General features: G+C 40.9%; 1 protein-coding gene across 7 annotated transcripts in view; it reads left to right on the forward strand.

The window, feature by feature from the left end:
* GRID2 (glutamate ionotropic receptor delta type subunit 2) overlaps positions 1 to 19,323 on the forward strand; it is an 847,936-nt gene that overhangs the window by 167,094 nt on the left and 661,519 nt on the right. For all 7 annotated transcript variants that reach the window (XR_013842448.1, XR_013842449.1, XM_079990761.1 and 4 more), the window contains exon 2: positions 16,181 to 16,336. Coding sequence is in view for 5 of the 7 variants with exons in the window: in XM_079990761.1 (XP_079846887.1) it covers positions 16,181 to 16,336 (156 nt within the window). In the remaining 2 variants the exon portion in view is untranslated. The remainder of the gene's footprint in view (positions 1 to 16,180; positions 16,337 to 19,323) is intronic.

Genomic DNA, 19,323 nt, shown 5'->3' on the forward strand with positions numbered 1-19,323 from the left:
TGTACAAATTTGACACCCCACCCACGTTTTGTTTTATTCTTCCCAGCTTTTAATGCAATTAGGCAGAAAAAGCCGCTGTCACCACTTTGTTGTTGTTGTTGTTTAGTCGTTTAGTCGTGTCCGACTCTTCGTGACCCCATGGACCAGAGAACGCCAGGCACTCCTGTCCTCCACTGCCTCCCGCAGTTTGGTCAGACTCATGCTGGTAACCTCGAAAACACTATCCATCCATCTCGTCCTCTGTCATCCCCTTCTCCTTGTGCCCTCCATCTTTCCCAACATCAGGGTCTTCTCCAGGGAGTCTTCTCTTCTCATGAGGTGGCCAAAGTACTGGAGCCTCAGCTTCACAATCTGTCCTTCCAGTGAGCACTCAGGGCTGATTTCCTTCAGAATGGAGAGGTTTGATCTTCTTGCAGTCCATGGGACTCTCAAGAGTCTCCTCCAGCACCATAATTCAAAAGCATCAATTCTTCGGCGATCAGCCTTCTTTATGGTCCAGCTCTCACTTCCATACATCACTAGTCACCACTAATAATAATAATAATAATAATAATAATAATAATAATAATAAAATTTTATTTATACCCCGCCCTCCCTAGCCAAGACCGGGCTCAGGGCGGCTAACAGCCAATAATAAAAACAAGTTGATTAAAAGACAATTTAAAAGATTAAGATACAACATTAAAACATTAGGATGCAGCCTCTTCACAGGATGAGAAAGGAAAAAGAAAGAGGGGGAGGGAATCAAACTGATTCTAAGCCAAAGGCCCGGTGGAACAACTCTGTCTTACAGGCCCTGTGGAAAGAAATCAGATCCCGCAGGGCCCTGGTCTCATGAGACAGAGCATTCCACCAGGCCAGAGCCAGTGTTGAGAAGGCCCTGGCTCTGGTTGAGGCTAATTTAACTTCCTTAGGGCCTGGGACCTCTAGGGTGTTGCTATATATGGACCTTAAGGTCCTCTGTGGGGCATACCAGGAGAGGCGGTTCTGTAGGTTCGAGGGTCCTGGTATGCTTTTCTTTCTTTCTAAACTTAAGATCACTTCAGGGGGAAAAAGCAAACAAGCATGGAAACAGAGTCCCTTCAACATATTCCCAGATGCATCTGGCTGGCCGGAGGATGCAGGTCTGGACGGGACTTTGTTGTGAATCAACAGTGGGACTTTTCGTTGTTCTTGCTTTCTCCTGATGTTCTTGTACGGACATGTATTATTAGGACAAAATTATACCTTATACAACACATGGGGTCGGCCTTAAAACAATGGCCCTTTGCAAGTTTCCACACCCTGGTTACATGTAGTAATCAACCTCATTGGGTGTCCCAAGAGTGGGTGAGATAATACACTGATCATGCATTTCATTGCCTATGGCGTTTTAAATCCTAAGATGTCAACTTAAGGAGGGTCATTGAAAGTTTTATCCCCCTACCGACAGAAGGGAGGGAGAAATTTTTTATCCCCTTACCCCATCTCTCATGTTTCAACAGACTCTCCATAGAGACATTTTTGGGTGGCCGCAGAATTGGAAGAAGGTACAATAAACTGTGAAATACTGTAAAGTTATCATGGTGGGATCCAAGCCACTGTGTCTAGTTTTGCCCTTTGACAAAGTGTACACATGTGGAGAAAAAAAGCCTTACCGGCTTGCTTTATATGTGAATAAACATGGGGCTTGGAAGTCTGGTTTGGAATGGGAAGTATCTGTTTGTTTGTTTTGTGTGTTTTTTACTATACTCTTCCTTCCCACAAACAGCACAAAGCATCCTTGAACTATGAAGTTAAGTGAGAGAATTTGCACTAGAAATGCAGAATTTAGTGGTCTAAACAACAGCAATAAAAATCATTCTAGGGCCAGGGTAGGGAACTTACGGCTTGCCATATGTTTGTGGACTATAACTCCTATGATCCCTTATTATCGGTCATGTTGACTGGGATGATGGGAGTCCAACAGCATCTGGAGGGCTACAGGTTCCTCAGTCCTTTTTCTAGGGCAAGACTATTGGAAGTAATGCTGTGCTGAAAACAGACGCAAGGCAGTAAGAATGCTAGTTATAATTATATAAGTCGCATAGCAACAACCCCACTGGGTCCCAAATACCCTTGATCGAAACTTTCAGGAATGTTTTTATTCAGCACTTTGTAAAGCTTTGTGTTGCAGAAGGATGTATTTATGGCCAGCTGATAGGCTCTCTGTCAATCCTTGTGACAGTGTGTAAAACACACAAAGCATTCAATCTACCTGGTGGTGTGCACATGTAGCCCATATGATTTCAAAAGATCTACAATAGGAGCTTGACTCAGGTTGTGCCCCACAGATTCTGCCCTCTGTATTGTGCTGCACATTAAACTTGATGACCAACATGTTCCATATTTAGGGCAGGCGGGGGGCTGAATTAATTTTGTTCCCCCACCTGCCCTCTAGATGCATATGTATGAGAAGCAGACAAAATATCCTCATAATTAGTTATAGCAGATTTGGCAGGCACCTCGGTTTTTTCCACATCAGACAGTCAAACCAATGCAGTTTGGTTCTTGGATGTGACTAGTTATGTTTAATGAAGCAGGAAAGGGACATTACCCTCCTTCCTCTATAGGGAGAAGTCAGTGCTTCTATTTGGTATGACAGGCAGCATGTGATAGTGAAGGAAGTCTGCTAAATGCCCTAAGGTTGTTTGCAAGAAAACATTGGTTCCTGTTACTTTAAACCTGGTGCATTACCTAAAATTAATTTCTAGCCTTGCTGATATATTTCCAGCCTTGCTGCCATGTTTTCCCTTCTGCTCTTTATTGCATATGAGACCCATACAATCTGAAAAGTGCTAGGGACAGAACTGAATTATGAACATCTCTGTCTATTTAGATTTCACCTCAGTCTACTTTTTTTTGGTACCAAGGCTGGTCTGACCTCCCCTTAGCACCACCCTCCCCATTCTATTTAAGGTTATTGTAAATGTAGTACAGTTTTTGTTTGTTTTCTTACGGAAATTACGGGAGGCGCACATCTTTAAAGTTGTTAAATATTACAAATGTTATGCCTGAATGTATCCTTTCAACTTGACAGCTCAGGGAAGATACCTAGCTTTAAAAATCATATAAAATCAGCTCCTTTGCCAGTTTCCTCTATTCCAATACCATTTTGCCCTTGAAAAAAGGACTCCAGGAAGTGCCCAGAGGTGACAATTGCTGATTGTTGGCCAAGGAAAGCCTAATCCCATGACCAGACTTGCCTAGGAATCCAGACATGCAAAGAAAGTTCAATTGTATTTTGGGTGGTGGGACTTCAGAGGTGTTTTTCTATGCTAATCTTATACTTGGGTCTTGCCCTGACATGTCTGCTTATGCTAATCTTGTACCAAGGACTTGTCTGGACATGTTTGCCAAGGTTGAACTAGTGTAACCCCTGTCTGCCCCTCCCCTTTTGTGACATGTCACTGATGTATCAATGATGCTGTATGAACTGTATTTTGGGATATGGTGGGAAAGTTTTAAAAGTGAATGTCACCCCATGCTCGGGGTTCTTACTGCTGTTTGAACCTGTTGTGCAACAATAAAGGATCTAAGTCTACTGATTGCTGTTTTGCTCCAAATTACTTGACTGGAATTTCCTTCTTTTACTGACCACATGGACCCACAGGGGACTTGTACCCTGACGAGTTGGGCTGTTGAGTAGTCTCTCAACCCAGAATTTTCTTTAACAGTTTGTTTGTTTGTTTTAAGAATCTTGTCCAGAAACACCCTTTTCTGCCCCCCCTGCTCAGGGTCTCTTCATGATGCCATGGATGGGATCCCACCTGGCACAAACCTAGACCCCCTGCCCTTGTATTACTCACAATCACCATCATGTATTATTTATTTGTTTTCTTATCTACCACTTGTATGCCAAAATGCAAAATGACCACTGCAGCCACTGCAGTCAGTCAGTCACTTACTTCATCTTGGGCAGGATGTATATTCTGGGCAGGTGGTACAAGCCTTTATGTGCAGTAAGTCCCCCCCCCCTCCCCCAGACAAGCAGCCTTGTACCCTGTATTACTTGAGAATTCGAAGAAACCCAAAAAATCAACATAGTTTTGAAATCAACAGTTAAAATCAGTGCAGTTCTGAAAGTTTCAGTCTACTATATTGAGTCACAGCTGCATCCAGTTCTTTTCAGAGATAGACAGAAATCTGCTCCTGGATCTCAGGAACCGTCACACAAAATTTAGTTGTACTATCTTAAAGATGTCCCAATGCTTGGAAAAATATATAGTAGATAAAACATTGGTAGTTTGTTTCTTTAAAAATGCATTGCTTCAGAGCCCCTTACGTGTGAAGCAGTTCATAAACTGAATAAATACTATTATACACCACCCCTATCTCTACAGCAGTGCGAGATTCCAGGGGTTCAGGTGCTTACTGATGGTCTGTGTTTCCTTTGGGAATGAGGCAAAGTGTTGTCTTTATGGTACATGGTTAATTTACACATACATACAACCTGATGGAGAGAGTGCAGAGCATTCACATCCAATAGGGTTCTGTTCCTCCCATTGCTGCAGCCTCAGATTCCAAGAGACCACAAACATCATGTCTGACCCTCTCTGCAGCAGAGAACAGACTGCCTTGCTTGATGGCTTTCATTGATGGGTTAATGACTGGCTATCATCTTCCTTTGTCCTCCTAAAGACCCATTCTCAGTGAGCCCAGGAATTTCCATGTTTGGCACAGTTTAGTGAAACCTTGATTAAATCTAACTTTTACTGAACCCAATAATTATGAGTGACTTGCACCCACAAACTCTGGCACCCAGAACCTACAACAATGTAAACCCTGTAGCGGACTTGTTTCAGGGCCGAAGTAGACAGGATTTAAATGTGGATTTGCATTTAGCATGCAGCTTTATTTTAATGTGTGCATGGGTTTGTGTGATAGTGTGATAATTATCAGGATTGCAGCAGATGTGGAGGGAGAATTCAACCCTTTCATCCCCTGCTGCATTCCTGAGGAAAATCACTACTCTTAAACTCTTGTTTACATTGTGAGGAAAACCCTTGCTGGTGCCAAACAAACTAGTCTGGCTCTCAGGGTTGATTCCAGTGGCACTCCAGCTCAGCTTAAATTACTTGCGGTTTTTACTTTATATAGAAAGGAAGTTGCTTCACTTTACATATACCTTTTCTTTCTTTTTTTATATCTTTTTAAATTTTCTTTCTACAAAATTGTACATACATAAATCATAAAGGATGGCATGATATAATTAACAAAAGATGGGTCACTAGACTTCTGAAAAGCAAACTGGGGATCTCCTACAACTATAAGAACACAACGCTTCCATGCCACCAAATCACCCTGTGTTGGTGCAAGTTGGCAGTTGCATACAGTCAAAACTGACCATTGTTTCTAGCTAAAGTCTGGTCTGAAGACTGAAGAACAGGAATCCTTGACCTGGAAGTACAAATTATGAAGCAATAAATGCAACATGTAGCTGTTACAGAAGACCAATGTAACTGTCAATAGGGATATATTGATAAACTTTAGAAATTGGCTAGAGCTTAAATCTTGCCTGTTATATGTTGCCATATTCAGAGACTCTGTCTCTACCCCTACCACACATGTCCATGGAGCCAATCTGACACTTTTGCCATTTTACACCTGCACCTGCACAGCACCAAGCACTCTGCTCCTTGACCCTCTTCCTCTTGTAAGTGGCAGTGACACGTGGGCTCAGAAATTGGGAGGAATAGTGGTGCCCCATCTATGCCACTGCATGGGCCACTGCTTTAGGTCAGTAGGTGTGAATTAAGCTGGTTTGCTTTAAAAATTGGAGCAAACCATCTTCTCCATTGCCAGCCCAAAATCAATCAGTGAGATCCATTGCTGAGTTGGAAATTTGGACTCTTCCTCTTCCAAATGTAATATTTCCCCCTCTTTATTCTCTTAAAAGAATCTGGAAATTATTCTGCCTCTGTGCCTGACAGCAGGAGCTGTTCAGGATTGGTATTATTCACTTCATCAGCCCTGTGCCAGTTAACTATGTGCATTTTCTCTCTCTGTCACATTTGATTAAAACTGGAATTATGAGCACATATGGTAAGCAAGCCCTCATATTATTTATAGGTCTTTGAGGCTGTTATTTCTCCCTCAAATTATATTAGAAGCTAAATCCCTAGGCTTACTGCCCTCAGGCAATGTGTATTTTTCTGTATAAACCATTTATTGCATTATGAGAGAACTAAAGACAGTAATTAATCAAGATGGACAAGTATGGCCCAATCCCATGGCAGAGATCAGTGTGCACATCACTCTCTGGAATTGGGACCCATAAGTGTGACTGTAATGTCCCTAATTTTGTTATATGCTGTATTCAGTAATAAAAAATACAAAGAAAGAAACCCAATAAGATGAAAAAAATTAAAATCATGCCAGTAGTCTGCAATAATAATAATCAAAATATCAAACAGCCAATAATTAATCAGATAGCAAAATAAAGTGGTGGTATCCACTCTGCTGATGGAAGGTAGAAGGAGGGAGGGAGACAGATATTTTTGACCAGTTCCTCCTACCCTTGCATTCTCCACAATCTGCTTCAGCATGTCTCCCAACCTTCCAGAACAAATTGTTTTAGGGGACTACAGGAGTGAAGAGGAACTGGCAACAACGGCTTCTCTCCACATTCCAAGCATTGGATACCACCCAACGAATGAAAAAAAAAAAGATTTTTAGAAACCCTAATTATTATACGAAGTCCAAAAATAAATAAATAAATAAATAAATAAATAAATAAATAAATAAATAGGATGCTGCTTCGTACTGAGTCAGACCAGGTTTCCAGCCACGCCTACAAGTCAATGGTGGTTGTTCTTCGTAGCACTTCAGCTGTTGTGAAGAAGTTCAAGCAGGGGAAAGGGAGGGAATGAGGCATAAATCCTTCTCATGCTTTCCAGTGGGGTCTGGGAAGTTCACTGCATCCCGCAGTGTCTCACAATCCCGTGTCTGCCAACTCGGAAGGTAGAATGGGAATGAGCCCCTTCCATGGACGAACTTCTGTTATCAGCATGATTTGTGCAGTGCTGGATTTACATATCAGCTAAACAAGCAATAGTTTAGCACCCCACTCTCTCTCTTGCCCCCCCCCAAAAAAAAATTAAAGGGAAAAAAAAACTGGATGTACATTTCCAGTTGTATTTCAGTTCAACAATTACTTTGATAAAATGCATATTTTGTTATGTGCAAATGGCTTTAGATACCTATTAGGTCCATAAATTACCATATAGCATATGCTCAACACAAAAAAAGCAAAAATTTGCTGTTGACAAAGGGCAGCTGGACATATAAAGGGCCCCATTACCTGCAGTAGTTTAGGGCCTCATCAAACCTAAATCTGGCGCTGGATTTGTGGAAGGTTCCTCCTCAATCTGGATAATTGGCGTTAATCAAGAGGTGCTCCTGAAGCATCATATGCAAATAGGCTGCGATCAATCAGCTGCTGAAAATACTGGGACTGGTTTTCTGAAAGTATTCAGTTTTCTAAAGTTTGAGAATCCCTATAACAGCCATGAAAGGAAAGGGGGAGGAAATGCTTTGCATTTTCTTATGGTTTCCTAATGTTTTTTTCCTCTCCTGTCCTCCTCCTTCATAATGAAGAGACATCTGTAGCTGCTACTTTGAAAAAGGGGCGGGGCTTTTGATTTATGATCTATAAGGAATTTAACGATGTTTTGCTATGCCCCTCCCCCGGTAACCGAGGGTGAATGGATTTTATTATCAACCACTTTGTGATGGGGTGTTGTTAGAGGAATGCAGTGGGGAAAAGAAACGACCCAGAGCTGGACAGTTGTTAAAGAGAGGCTGAATCTGAGAAAAGATTTTCCTGTGTGTTATATGCTGAGAAAGAATTGCAGAGGGGAATTTAATGGCGGAAGTCTGGAAAGTTCACTCTGCAAGTTTTTTACGGCTGCGGTTCGCATGTTATGTTGATAACAGCAGAATGGACTGGAATGTGACCTTGAACTCAGACAAACTATGCAAAGAACTGAACAACAAGAGAAAGAACTGTACTCTTTCAAAACTCCAGGTCTGGAGTATAAATGTAGATTCCACACATGTGAAATGGAATGTGTGTGTGTGTGTGTGTGTGTGTGTGTGTGTGTATGAAACCAAGGTGGTTGTTTGTAAGGTGAAGGTGTAACGGCAAGTGAAGGATGTCAACTGGAGACTAAATAAGAAATGAAGCAGCTATGGGGGAATATCTTGGACATATGATTGCAATGGGAGTGGGAAACCTGATTTTAAGAAATTGTATTAAATTAAAGCAATTTGGTTCAATTTGTAACAATTTGGAGGACACACACACACACACACACAAGTCAGACCATTGGTCTATCTTGCTCAGTATACATGAAAGCTTATACCAAGAACAAACTTAGTTAGTCTCTAAGGTGCTACTCAACAATTTTTTTATATATTTCGACTGCTTCAGACCAACACGGCTACCTACCTGAATCTAGAATCCAGGATTTCAGGCAGGGTTCTCTCCTACCCCAGGAAGATGCTGGGAACTGAACCAGGTAAAGCTTCCTGCAAGTGAAGCTGATGCTCTGCCACTGAGCTATGGACCCTTAAAAATCTTAATTATTGGTCATAAGCAAAAAAAAATTCTGAATGTTCATTGGAGAATGTTCACTTAAATGAAAAGGAACCTTTGGATCTGGTCTTTTGTACCCAAAAGTGGTTCCTGTACAGAGTTAAGTGCGAGGAGACTTCCTTTCAAATTCATGGAAGGTATCAGAATCCAGTATCAGACACAGTGTGTCTCTGAATACCAGTTTCCAGGGTTCGTGAGTGAGAGAGTGTTATTGTACTCATGTCCTGCTTGCTGATGCAAGAGGGCCCATTTTACATACTTAGGTTGAAGGCTCACTTTTTACTCTTCTATTTATTAAAGTTCAAATCTAACTCTTATCCTATCCATTATTGTCAACATTTAAATTTCTCAAAAATAATGGAGTTTTATATATATATACTGGTTGCATTTTCATGACAGCATCCCCTATTATTTTCCTATTGGACTGGGGGTGTGGGTGCACTTTTTTGCTTGAGGTGATTGCTAACAACTGTCTAATGAAATATGATTATGTATCAGCTTTCCCCTCAGTTATAAAGCATCTATAAGTAGGTTACTAATGACCATTATAAGGGCACTTTTTAATGTGTTCCACTGCAGGGACATTAATAACACTCAGCAGATTTATTGCCATTGCAGTAACTTTCTTTCCGGGGCATTAATAATCATATGACAATAATACCTACCAAACCACCCATTTTTAACAACGAAGGTCCAATTGGGCTGTAATGGATACAGTGGGAAATTGAGGGGCTAGTAATAATCAACAGGTCACTGGCTATATAATGAACATGTTGCTATTATAGCTTCCCCAAAACTGTTATTTTGACAGCAAAATAACATTAAGAACCTTTATGTGGAATGGCAGGGTGCAGAAAATTTAACTTTATTCTTATGCTATAGAAAAGAGTGCTGTGTTCTTGAGGTTTATATTTATTGGTATTTTAACTCTATATCAAAGTCAGCAGGGACGGGGAGGGTATATATTAGTGTTGCTCCATGAAGTACTATGCAAGCTAACTGAATAATTCACAAAGGGGTTGTGTTTAGTGTTGAGCTATATTTTTTTGCTGATTTGGAAAGTGACAAAAAGACTTGAGAAAAATATATTGGGTGATATTCAACACTAGTCCTACTCAGAGTAGGCCTGTTGAATCTAATGAACATGGCCAGAGATGCCAGGTTGCCTCCCAAAATTGAGGGGCCTGGTGTGCAGTGTGTGTGTCATGTGTGTGATGTCGCGTCCTCTGGCGGAGACCAAGCATTTAGGCAGAGTCGGGCGCTGAAGCTGTGATGCACACTATGTATGCCAGGCCCTGTCAACAGAAATATCAAGGGGGCTGAAGACACATCAGCCCCTTATCGTTGGTGTGCCTGAACATAGCTAATATTAATCATTGTGGGCGTTATAGCATTGTAGTCCAAATCATGTTGTTGCTTTTTAATCTTTGCATCTGAAATGCATTGAATCTGTATCTGCAAAATTGTGTGTGTGTATGTAGGAGAGAGAGAGGTACGCATGTCTCAAACAGTTTGTGTATAAACGGAAGAATTTGGCATTAATTCAGCCTATGAAGGCTTTGGAGGTTCTGTTTCTTCTGCAAATATGAGCACAACTCTCACTGACAGTAATGTGTATCCTCAATGCAATAAGAGAATTAAGGGGAAAGCCTACTTGTCAGTAATACTACAGAAAAAAAGCAAGATTTCTTACTACTTTCTGAAATAATGCAGTCAGTTCAAATAGTGCTGTTCAGTGTCATTGAAGATAGCAGCGTTCTGAAATCCCCTTCTACCTCCCTACATTTTAAGACTGTAATTTTTGTTGTCTTACAAATAGTGAGTCTGACAGGCGGCAAGAGCTGATGCTGCAGGTACTGTATGCAAATCCATTCAGGTGAGCTTCTTCCATTACAAGCTGAGTCTTTATTTTCTTTGTCAACATGTCAAGCCCCCTTAATACTGCTGAGGCAGGATAGCAGACTCGATAAAAAAGTGTAAGAGTAAAACATTCTCTTGTAGTCAAATAATTTATAACAATGGGCTTTAAGAACTGACATGCTTGTGATTGGCTTGCAGTAAGATTGGGGAAAAATGAAATAATAAAAAAGCCATTTTGCTTCATCAGCAGAAGCAGAAGATTTGATATGCTTAGATGATAAGAGCATCCCTTTTTCCTTCTGCCATGTTTTAAATAGAATTGCCTACAGAAAAAAAGCAAATACCGTACATTCATCTGCATTCAGACACGTTTTTGCTAATCCTCCAGATCTTGAGGACTGGGTATGGGTATTGGATCAAATGTTCTTTATTCTCCTTTTCTTCCCTCTGTCACATGGTTTAATATAACACTTCCTGGATTAATCAAACCATAGTTTGTTCTCATGTCTGAACAGGCAAGCAATGGTGTGAGCGAACCCTCCAAACCAGTATGTACTAGTAAATTCTTGTAGCAGTAAAAACTGAAGTTCAGTAGCTTCATTGTAATCTCCTCACATAGCCACACCCCCAGTGAAATTGGAAAAATGCAGGCAACTGTTTTGGCCTATTACTTTCAATACTATACAGTCATACCTTGGAAGTCGAGCAGAATCCATTCCAGAAGTCTGTTTGACTTCCAAAATGTTCGAAAACCAAAGCCAATCGGAAGCCGCAGAAGGCCCCTCGGACGTTTGGCTTCCAAAAGAACGTTTGAAAACTGGAACAGTCACTTCTGGGTTTCGATTGTTTGGGAGCCAAAACGTTTGAGAACTAGGCTGTTTAACTTCCAATGTATGACTGTATTTGTATTGTCATAATGATGATGGCCCTGAAATGCACATACTCAAGGAAGCAGGAACAGAAGGTGAGAGAAGGGAAGCAGAGGCAGATAGACAGGAGTGTGGACACAGAGTAGGACAACATGCGCAAGAGTGGCAGCAGGGGTAGGGTGGGCGAGAGCAGAGTGGTAGCAGTGTGGAGAGCAAGGACTGGGTGAACTGTGCCACATTTATTTAAATATTTAATCCCCAAAACTGATCTGCATAGGGGGAGGAAGGCCTAACTAAACCATGTAGGAGCCAACCTTGCCAAGGGCCAGGGGTCTCTCATTTTTCAGCTCCACCTTTCCAGGTGAGTAGGGAGGTCTTCCTGCTCCACCACTTCATGGGGCCCCAAAACTGAAGACACCAGGAGAAAAGCAGGCTTTAATAGCCCATGCATTGGCCCCACCCTCTCCCCACTGTCATTGTCACATGTGTCTGGTTGTTTGCCAAGCCCCTCCACTGGGAAAATTGTGTAGCGGTAAATGTCATGGGCTATTACAAGCTGCATAAATGACCATATTGTAAAACTCCACCCCCAGGTCTCAGTCATGGGCAGGCATGATACAGACTCTTGTCAGCAAACAGTAGAGGAAGAAAGAATACCAATAAAGTTTGAATTAACCGGGTAGAAAGTTAATATATACTCAAGGTCCAAAATGGCGTTTATTCCAATGATCTAACCTTATTTTAGAAACATTAAACATTCAAGCTTCAGTTTAAATAAAATAGTTTAATTTCACAGATGGGTAAGATGATGCCTTGATGACATTTCTGTGGTCACAGAAACAGTTTGTGAATAACTAGGGAACTCTTGTGTTTGTTTTTCTGTCCTGTAACTGAGCCCGCCACGCAAGCATACCTTGTAGCAATATTGGGTCTCATGTATAGGATAATAATGCAATATCAGCAGTTTGGAAACGCAGTGTAATTGGATTCACACACTGGAACGAACTAACAATGTCACTGGGGACAAGGAGCAATCATATTAAGCAATGTTCATTAGAACATAAAATGACTGTGGTTTTTGTTTAAATTATCAAATACTTGTGATATAGTAGAAGAGCTGGTGCTTAGTTGAGATACTCAAGTCTATATTAATCCATTTTGGATTACTCTTGTTTACATGTGCATACAAGAATATTTTTCCCATGATATTTGCTTATCCTTTTTTTTTTTTTTTTTTTTTTGCAATGCACTCCCTCAGTCTCTGTGATTCTTCCCAACAGAATTAGTTAGTTGTAGCTTATTTATTTACTTAAGAACATTTAAAACCCACTTAACATTAATGAAAAAAACTCCAAGTGGCATACAAAATTCAATAGATAAAAAAACATATACAAATACATTTACAAATACAGGTCCCACCTTCGAGCAAATTCAGATGTCAGAGCATGGACCAGTTAAAATAAATAAAACAGCAAAATAAATTACAGCAAAATGGAAATGTTTATACATTATAGAATAGAATTTTGTATTTCTGCAAACCATTTATTTACTTATGGAATTATTTATAAAAATGTTTACATACTGTTGTATCATACAAATATATTACAGAAGTTTGCAACAATATAAAAACATAAAACCAAACATGCATGTGGCAGGTGCAGTTTTGACTACACAGAACACATTCCCCACACTTGGGGAATAATTATATATACTTTTTATTCATAGAGCATGGTGCAGAACCTTTCACACTCCCAGTATTAATTAACAAAGTTTGTAGACCACTTGACTGTAAGAAAACCTATACAGTTTACAAAAATATAAAATTGAACATTAACATTCTTGTTAAAAACAGTTTAAACAGGTATTTAAAGGGATTCAAAAGATGATTAAAATCAACAGTAGCTAGAAAGATAATACAATTAACTCCTACATGTTCGGATAGGCTTGCCTGAACAAAAGCCCTTTAAGCAGACACTGAAAAGAATACAGCAAAGATTCCTGCCTGATGTCCTTAGGCAGGAAGTTCCAAAGTGTAGGCGGTCCCACACTGAAAGAACTGTTTCTTACAAAAGCAAAATGAATATTGACACCTATAACAGTGTCAGTTTTGCAGATATAAATGGTTGAGAGGGCATATATGGGGCAAGGTGATCCTGCAAGTAAACTGGTTCCAAGCTGTTAGGGACCAAGGTATATACTAATAGTAATAGTAATAGTAATAGTAATAGTAATACCTTGAACTTGACCTGTTAGTTGTTAAACTCCAACTCAAATCAGCCCCAGACAGCATGGCCAATGACCAAGGATAATGGGTGTTGGAGCCCAGCAACATCTGGAAAGCCACAGGTTGCCCACCCATCAACTTTTCTCTTTTTTGTCATCTGTCAGGTGGGATTTAAGCAGCAATACTCTATTTTTGCCCAGTGGAAACAACCTTTTTATCAGTGTATGTTGGTCTGTGTTGGCGTGATGAGCATCAGTTCTAAGCTCCAAAATACCACTTGGTTCACTGTTCTGGAACTGAGTCCGTTTAGAAGTGTGAGACACCAAAACCATTTTACCAGGGCTAGGATTAAATAGCTCTCACCTCTAAATAAAGGTAAAGGTAAAGGTACCCCTGCCCGTACGGGCCAGTCTTGACAGACTCTGGGGTTGTGCGCCCATCTCACTTAAGAGGCCAGGGGCCAGCGCTGTCCGGAGACACTTCCGGGTCACGTGGCCAGCGTGACATCGCTGCTCTGGCGAGCCAGAGCCGCACACGGAAATGCCGTTTACCTTCCCGCTGGTAAGCGGTCCCTATTTATCTACTTGCACCTGGAGGTGCTTTCGAACTGCTAGGTTGGCAGGCGCTGGGACCGAGCAGCGGGAGCGCACCCCGCTGCAGGGATTCGAACCGCCGACCTTTCGATCGGCAAGTCCTAGGCGCTGAGGCTTTAACCCACAGCGCCACCTGCGTCCCTCTCACCTCTAAATAGTGCTTACCAATTGTCTCCACTGGAGACCACTTTTCACAACAGCTGCTGCCAGGAGCCCACAATGCCTTCAAGAAGTTAAGTGAAGCTACTCTGTATGTAAATAACGCTCTGGCAAAATGACAGAGGAATTAAGAAGGAAGGGAGAAAAATGTTCGTGTTTCAGCTGAGATTTGCAAGGAAATGACAGGTCATTGAGATGGAGAGGTATGAAACAGCTGCTCCAGATGGCAAGAGATGCAGAGCAGAAAACTCCTGGGTCAAAGTGGACAAAGTTTTTGTGCAGGTAGCCTGCTGGCACTGAATGAATAGAGCTGGCAGGAAAATTGATGGTGGAGGATACGGAAAGGAGACCATGATAAATTAAGGCAATGAGGTTTTGTTCTTTTTCTAAAACACAGGATGTGTCTGAGAACACATTGCTCTAGGATGTCCTCATAACCTGTTTTGACTGGTGTGTGAAGGACTTACGTTATAATGCAATATCTGTTATATTGCGAAGATTAATGCAAGGAAGTAGGAATGAAATAGTCTCTCAGCAATCTGCATTCTGATGTAGGACAGTAGTTTTCACATTTTCCCCACCTTCAGGGCATTGTCTGCTAAGAAAGCCACAGAACCCCTACTCCTTTAAGAGCAGGGGTAGCTAACCCCTTTTCCAGATTTGGTTGGACATCAACCCCTGTCTTCCTTGTCCATTGACTATGCCGGTCGTTGGAGCCCAACTATCCGTGTTGTGCATCAAAGTTGTGAACTGGGCTACAAATGCCATTAAATATGAGACATTCAAAAGGGTCTGCCTACACTCACATTGTATCTGTACGTTGCAGAAGATTCAGAGAAGCATATTTTCTGTTCTTGGTCACCTCATTGAGGAAACCCCAATAAACTTCAAAAAAATCCTCCATCTTTCCCTAGATTACAGTAGGGATTTTTTAGTGGTGACCAGATGCAACAGAATGAATCACTCCCTAATTTTTTGTAGTTATGTAGAAGGGTTTTCTATAGGTTAAACTTTCCTTGGTCCTGTTCCTAACAAGGTTTCTGCTTCGGTACATGGGTTATGTTGTTCTCTGTATCTGGCCACACTATGGTTCATCATAAAGTGAAATATACTCTGTTGGTTTCTGTGAAATTTGGTAAGGAGTCTTAGAGTCAACCATTGTGATGACAGATTTAGGATCAAAAACATAATGCTGCAACTTTTAAGATGGATAACACTACTGTACATGGACCTCAGCATTGTACCAGCAGAGCAATGTAGTTCAAGGCTACTATGCCAGCTGCACTCATTGTAATTAAATGTGGTGTAATGGTGGGTCGCATGTCCACCACCCCAAAAGCAAGGAATTCAGGATCATGATAGGCAGTTACAGTACAACTTACATGCAGCATAGCAGGTTGGACATGTAGGATGCTGCTGTAGCTATGCTGTCATTAACCACACTCCCACCTGTTGTTGATCTTGCCAGCTGCTGTATCTTTTATTGCAAATTTATGTTCCCTAATTGTCATTTGCAGGAGCCATCCTAGCTCGCCAATCTGTTATAGTTTGTAAGGTTATTACCTCCGTCTCCTGGCTGCATTCCATTTTGGATTACTTATACCATGCCTACCATAATTTCTGCAAATCATTTTTTGTTGTTGTATGGTCAGACATCCTCCTTATTTTGCCCTAAAGTATATTGAACCCTTGCCAAGCATCGTTAACAAATTTCTTGGCTTGCTCATAAACAGGTGGCTGCAAACTAAATTCATGCCTTTGAATTATCAGCAAAACGTGTCTTCATGCATTGCATCCTGAATCTCTGCACTGTTCATATGTAGTACTGCTCTTAATTATTCACATGCCTTCTTTCTAGGGGCAATATTTGATGAATCTGCAAAAAAGGATGAGGAGGTATTTCGCATGGCAGTTTCTGATCTCAACCAGAATGATGAAATCCTACAGACGGAGAAAATCACAATTTCTGTGAATTTCGTGGATGGCAACAACCCATTCCAGGCAGTTCAAGAAGGTAGGCTTTCTGAGGGTGGAATATTTTACAGCTTGTGTTTTGGTATAGATACGTACTTCTGGACTGTGGTCTCCTTAATCATCTGCATTCAAGCCAAACGTATACATTGTTGACTGATGAACGTTTTTTTATTTATAAAATAGCAGAGCATGGGAATTGGCTTTGGTTTCATGGTGGCAAGTTGTGAACTGGCCACTGGTTGGATTCAATGCAGCAGGTCAAACTGATAAGGTGTTTCTTGTTGACTAGTGTCAAAATTATGATGACTGACCTGGAGTAGCAAATCTTGCTTTCATTCATGTTAATCAATTAGGGAATGTAGAGGAATATGGCAGAATTAGTTCTCTTAGTCTATAGAAATTGGCTTGGTCTTATTGTGAGAAAAAAAGATTCCTTTCTCATGTTCTCTTAACATTTATATTGGTCAAATGCTAGCATATATTGATTACCTAAAATATGAATGTAGGACTTACTAAAATGAATGTTTATTTGTACATGTTTTTATATTTTTGTTAGAAGATATGAAGTTTTAGCTAGTGCTTGAATTACAGAGGGAGAGGGGGCAAAGAAGGTTTGTCCCCTTATGCCTTATGATGGTTTTGCTAGCCATTGTTTTAGGAGGTGGTGGGTGTGCTAGTGGGATGCAGGATTGGAATGTACTGCAGACACAGGGTCTCATTAATTCAGTATTTCAGTCACTGGTTTATAACGGATAGACTGATAACTATCCTTCACAAGGGGCAATAGCTAAGGGCTGTGATCCATTATGTGGATTATAGTATCTAGCACACAGGTGTTGCTCGAGAGTATCCACTTTTTATAGTTGGTGGAATGTGTTTCCATTAATACATTCAGTATAAGTGTGTGCTGATGTATTTCTGCTTTTGTATGGGCGTGCTCATAGGAAGCTTTGCAGATAACACTGGTGGATCGCTTGGAAAATCAATCTACCTGTTCTCAAGTAATTGTTATTAATGTTGTGCTTTGTAGCAATGATTGCTTTCTTATTTCAGCCAGTGGGTTGTATCCAATGCTAGCTGTGCTTGGAGTAGACCCATTGAAGTTAATGCACATTACTAATTTAGGGTAATTAATTTCAATGGGTCTACTCTGAGTAGGTTTTGGTAGGCTACAACCAATATGTTTTATTCACCAACCGATGTTTTGTGAGAAGAGCTCCTTCAAAAACAGCAGTACTGTATGTTTCAAGACTTATTTTCAACACAATAGGCATATCAGGCAAATGCACTTAAACAGTTCTTCCTAGTAACATTTTTGTTGTTGAGCTTGTATCTTTGTACAGTTATCAGTGGCTGATTATGATTATCATTGCTTTCTTTTGACATCCATTGTTGGTAAGTGTGACAATTTGCCAATTATAGCAAGACTGAAATTGGTACTACATTTGGTTTTCTCAGAATATTGGATTTAGGTTCTTAGGGACCATTATTACATGCTTGAATTATTGTGTTTAAGCATGTGTTTCTATGAAAAGGAAGTAGGGGTTAGCTTTGTGACTGGAAGCTGGATAGCTTGTACTTCTCTTTGGATGTTTCTTAGGATTTAAAATTAGAATCCAATAAGCTGTTAAGGAAAGGAAATGTTTGATGGGGTGAAGTCAAACCTACCAGCATGCATGGGTGGGAAAACTCCAGTTATTATATTAAGATTGCATTTAAGAAAGTATTTAGTAATACTGAAGCTATTGGGTTCTCTCACTGAGGGGAGCTGATCCAATCTTCTGCTGAAAGCTTCCTAAATCTTACTAAGTTTCTTAAACTGTAATGCCTTTTAATAAGTATTTAGATATCCTTCTTAATCCCCATTGTAGTTGCCTTCTGAATTTCAAAAAGGTGGCACTCTTTCAGATTTGGTTTAGGAGAAGAGAGATTTCAGTAAATATTTCAAACAAGGATTTCACACAGCACAAGACAAACACCTGTTCTTGGGTGTAATCCAGATTAAATGGTGAAATGTGCATTTCCCCGCACACCCAGGAGTGAGATCTCAAGAGACAAGAACCAATATTGGTAAACCAATATGAAACTCACCTACTACACGCATATTCAAGTTGCATAGACAAAAGGATAAAGACCCCATGGATCTTTACCTGAGCAAGCCTACCCAGGTTAGATGCCCAGTACCCATCCTTAAACTGATGTGAACCTTTCATTGCTAGCTCATCATGGTGAGTTAAAGGGCACCTGTTTGCCCATCCCACCCAGCTGTTCAGTGTTTGAAAGCATGTGCCCCCAGATTCCAAGGGAATTATACCAATGCAATCCTCTTGAACTGGTCAGCAATGTTACCAATGTTGGTTAAATATCTGAGAGTGCCTCAGAGGTGAATGTGGTGTTTTACACCGCTGCTCACATTTACTGCCTAGTGCCACAGGCAAATATCAAATCACTCAGCTTTACAGGGGCCGAACAAACTCAACGCCAGGGGTAAAGCTCTGGCCATACAAGATTCTGAATGAAGTCACATAGGTGCAACCATCATTCTGTTTGTGGAGGTGGGGGGACATCTGGAACCTGAATACAAGATTTGGACAGCAGGGACTTTTGTTATGAAAGATCACAGCCCGATATTAGGCCACTTCAGATAAAGCCCTCACTCATTAAAAAGTATGTGTTGGGGGGAGGCATACAGGGTAGCCTCACTACTGAGACAGATGCTGACACGTGTTTGGGGTGTGACTACTGATGTACAGGCAAGCCTGCAATGAATAATGATTCCCTTTGCATGCATATTCTTTTGCGTTTCACACAGCAACTGAACAGATGGCAAGGGTGGTACTGGTGGGTCAATCCCCTCCGCCCAATGTATGAGGGATCTTGGTTTGTATACCTTTTAAAGAGCTTTTGTTGGGGCAAGGAGTTTCATGTTTTCATGACCTTACAGATGCTGAGTTCATACATGAAGCTCAACACATGTGCCTTAAACTAATACCTATGAAGTAGTGGAAATGCAGTGGGACTAAAAGC

The sequence above is a fragment of the Podarcis cretensis genome (genome assembly GCF_951804945.1).
Source record: "Podarcis cretensis genome assembly, chromosome: 9".
NCBI lineage: Eukaryota > Metazoa > Chordata > Lepidosauria > Squamata > Lacertidae > Podarcis > Podarcis cretensis.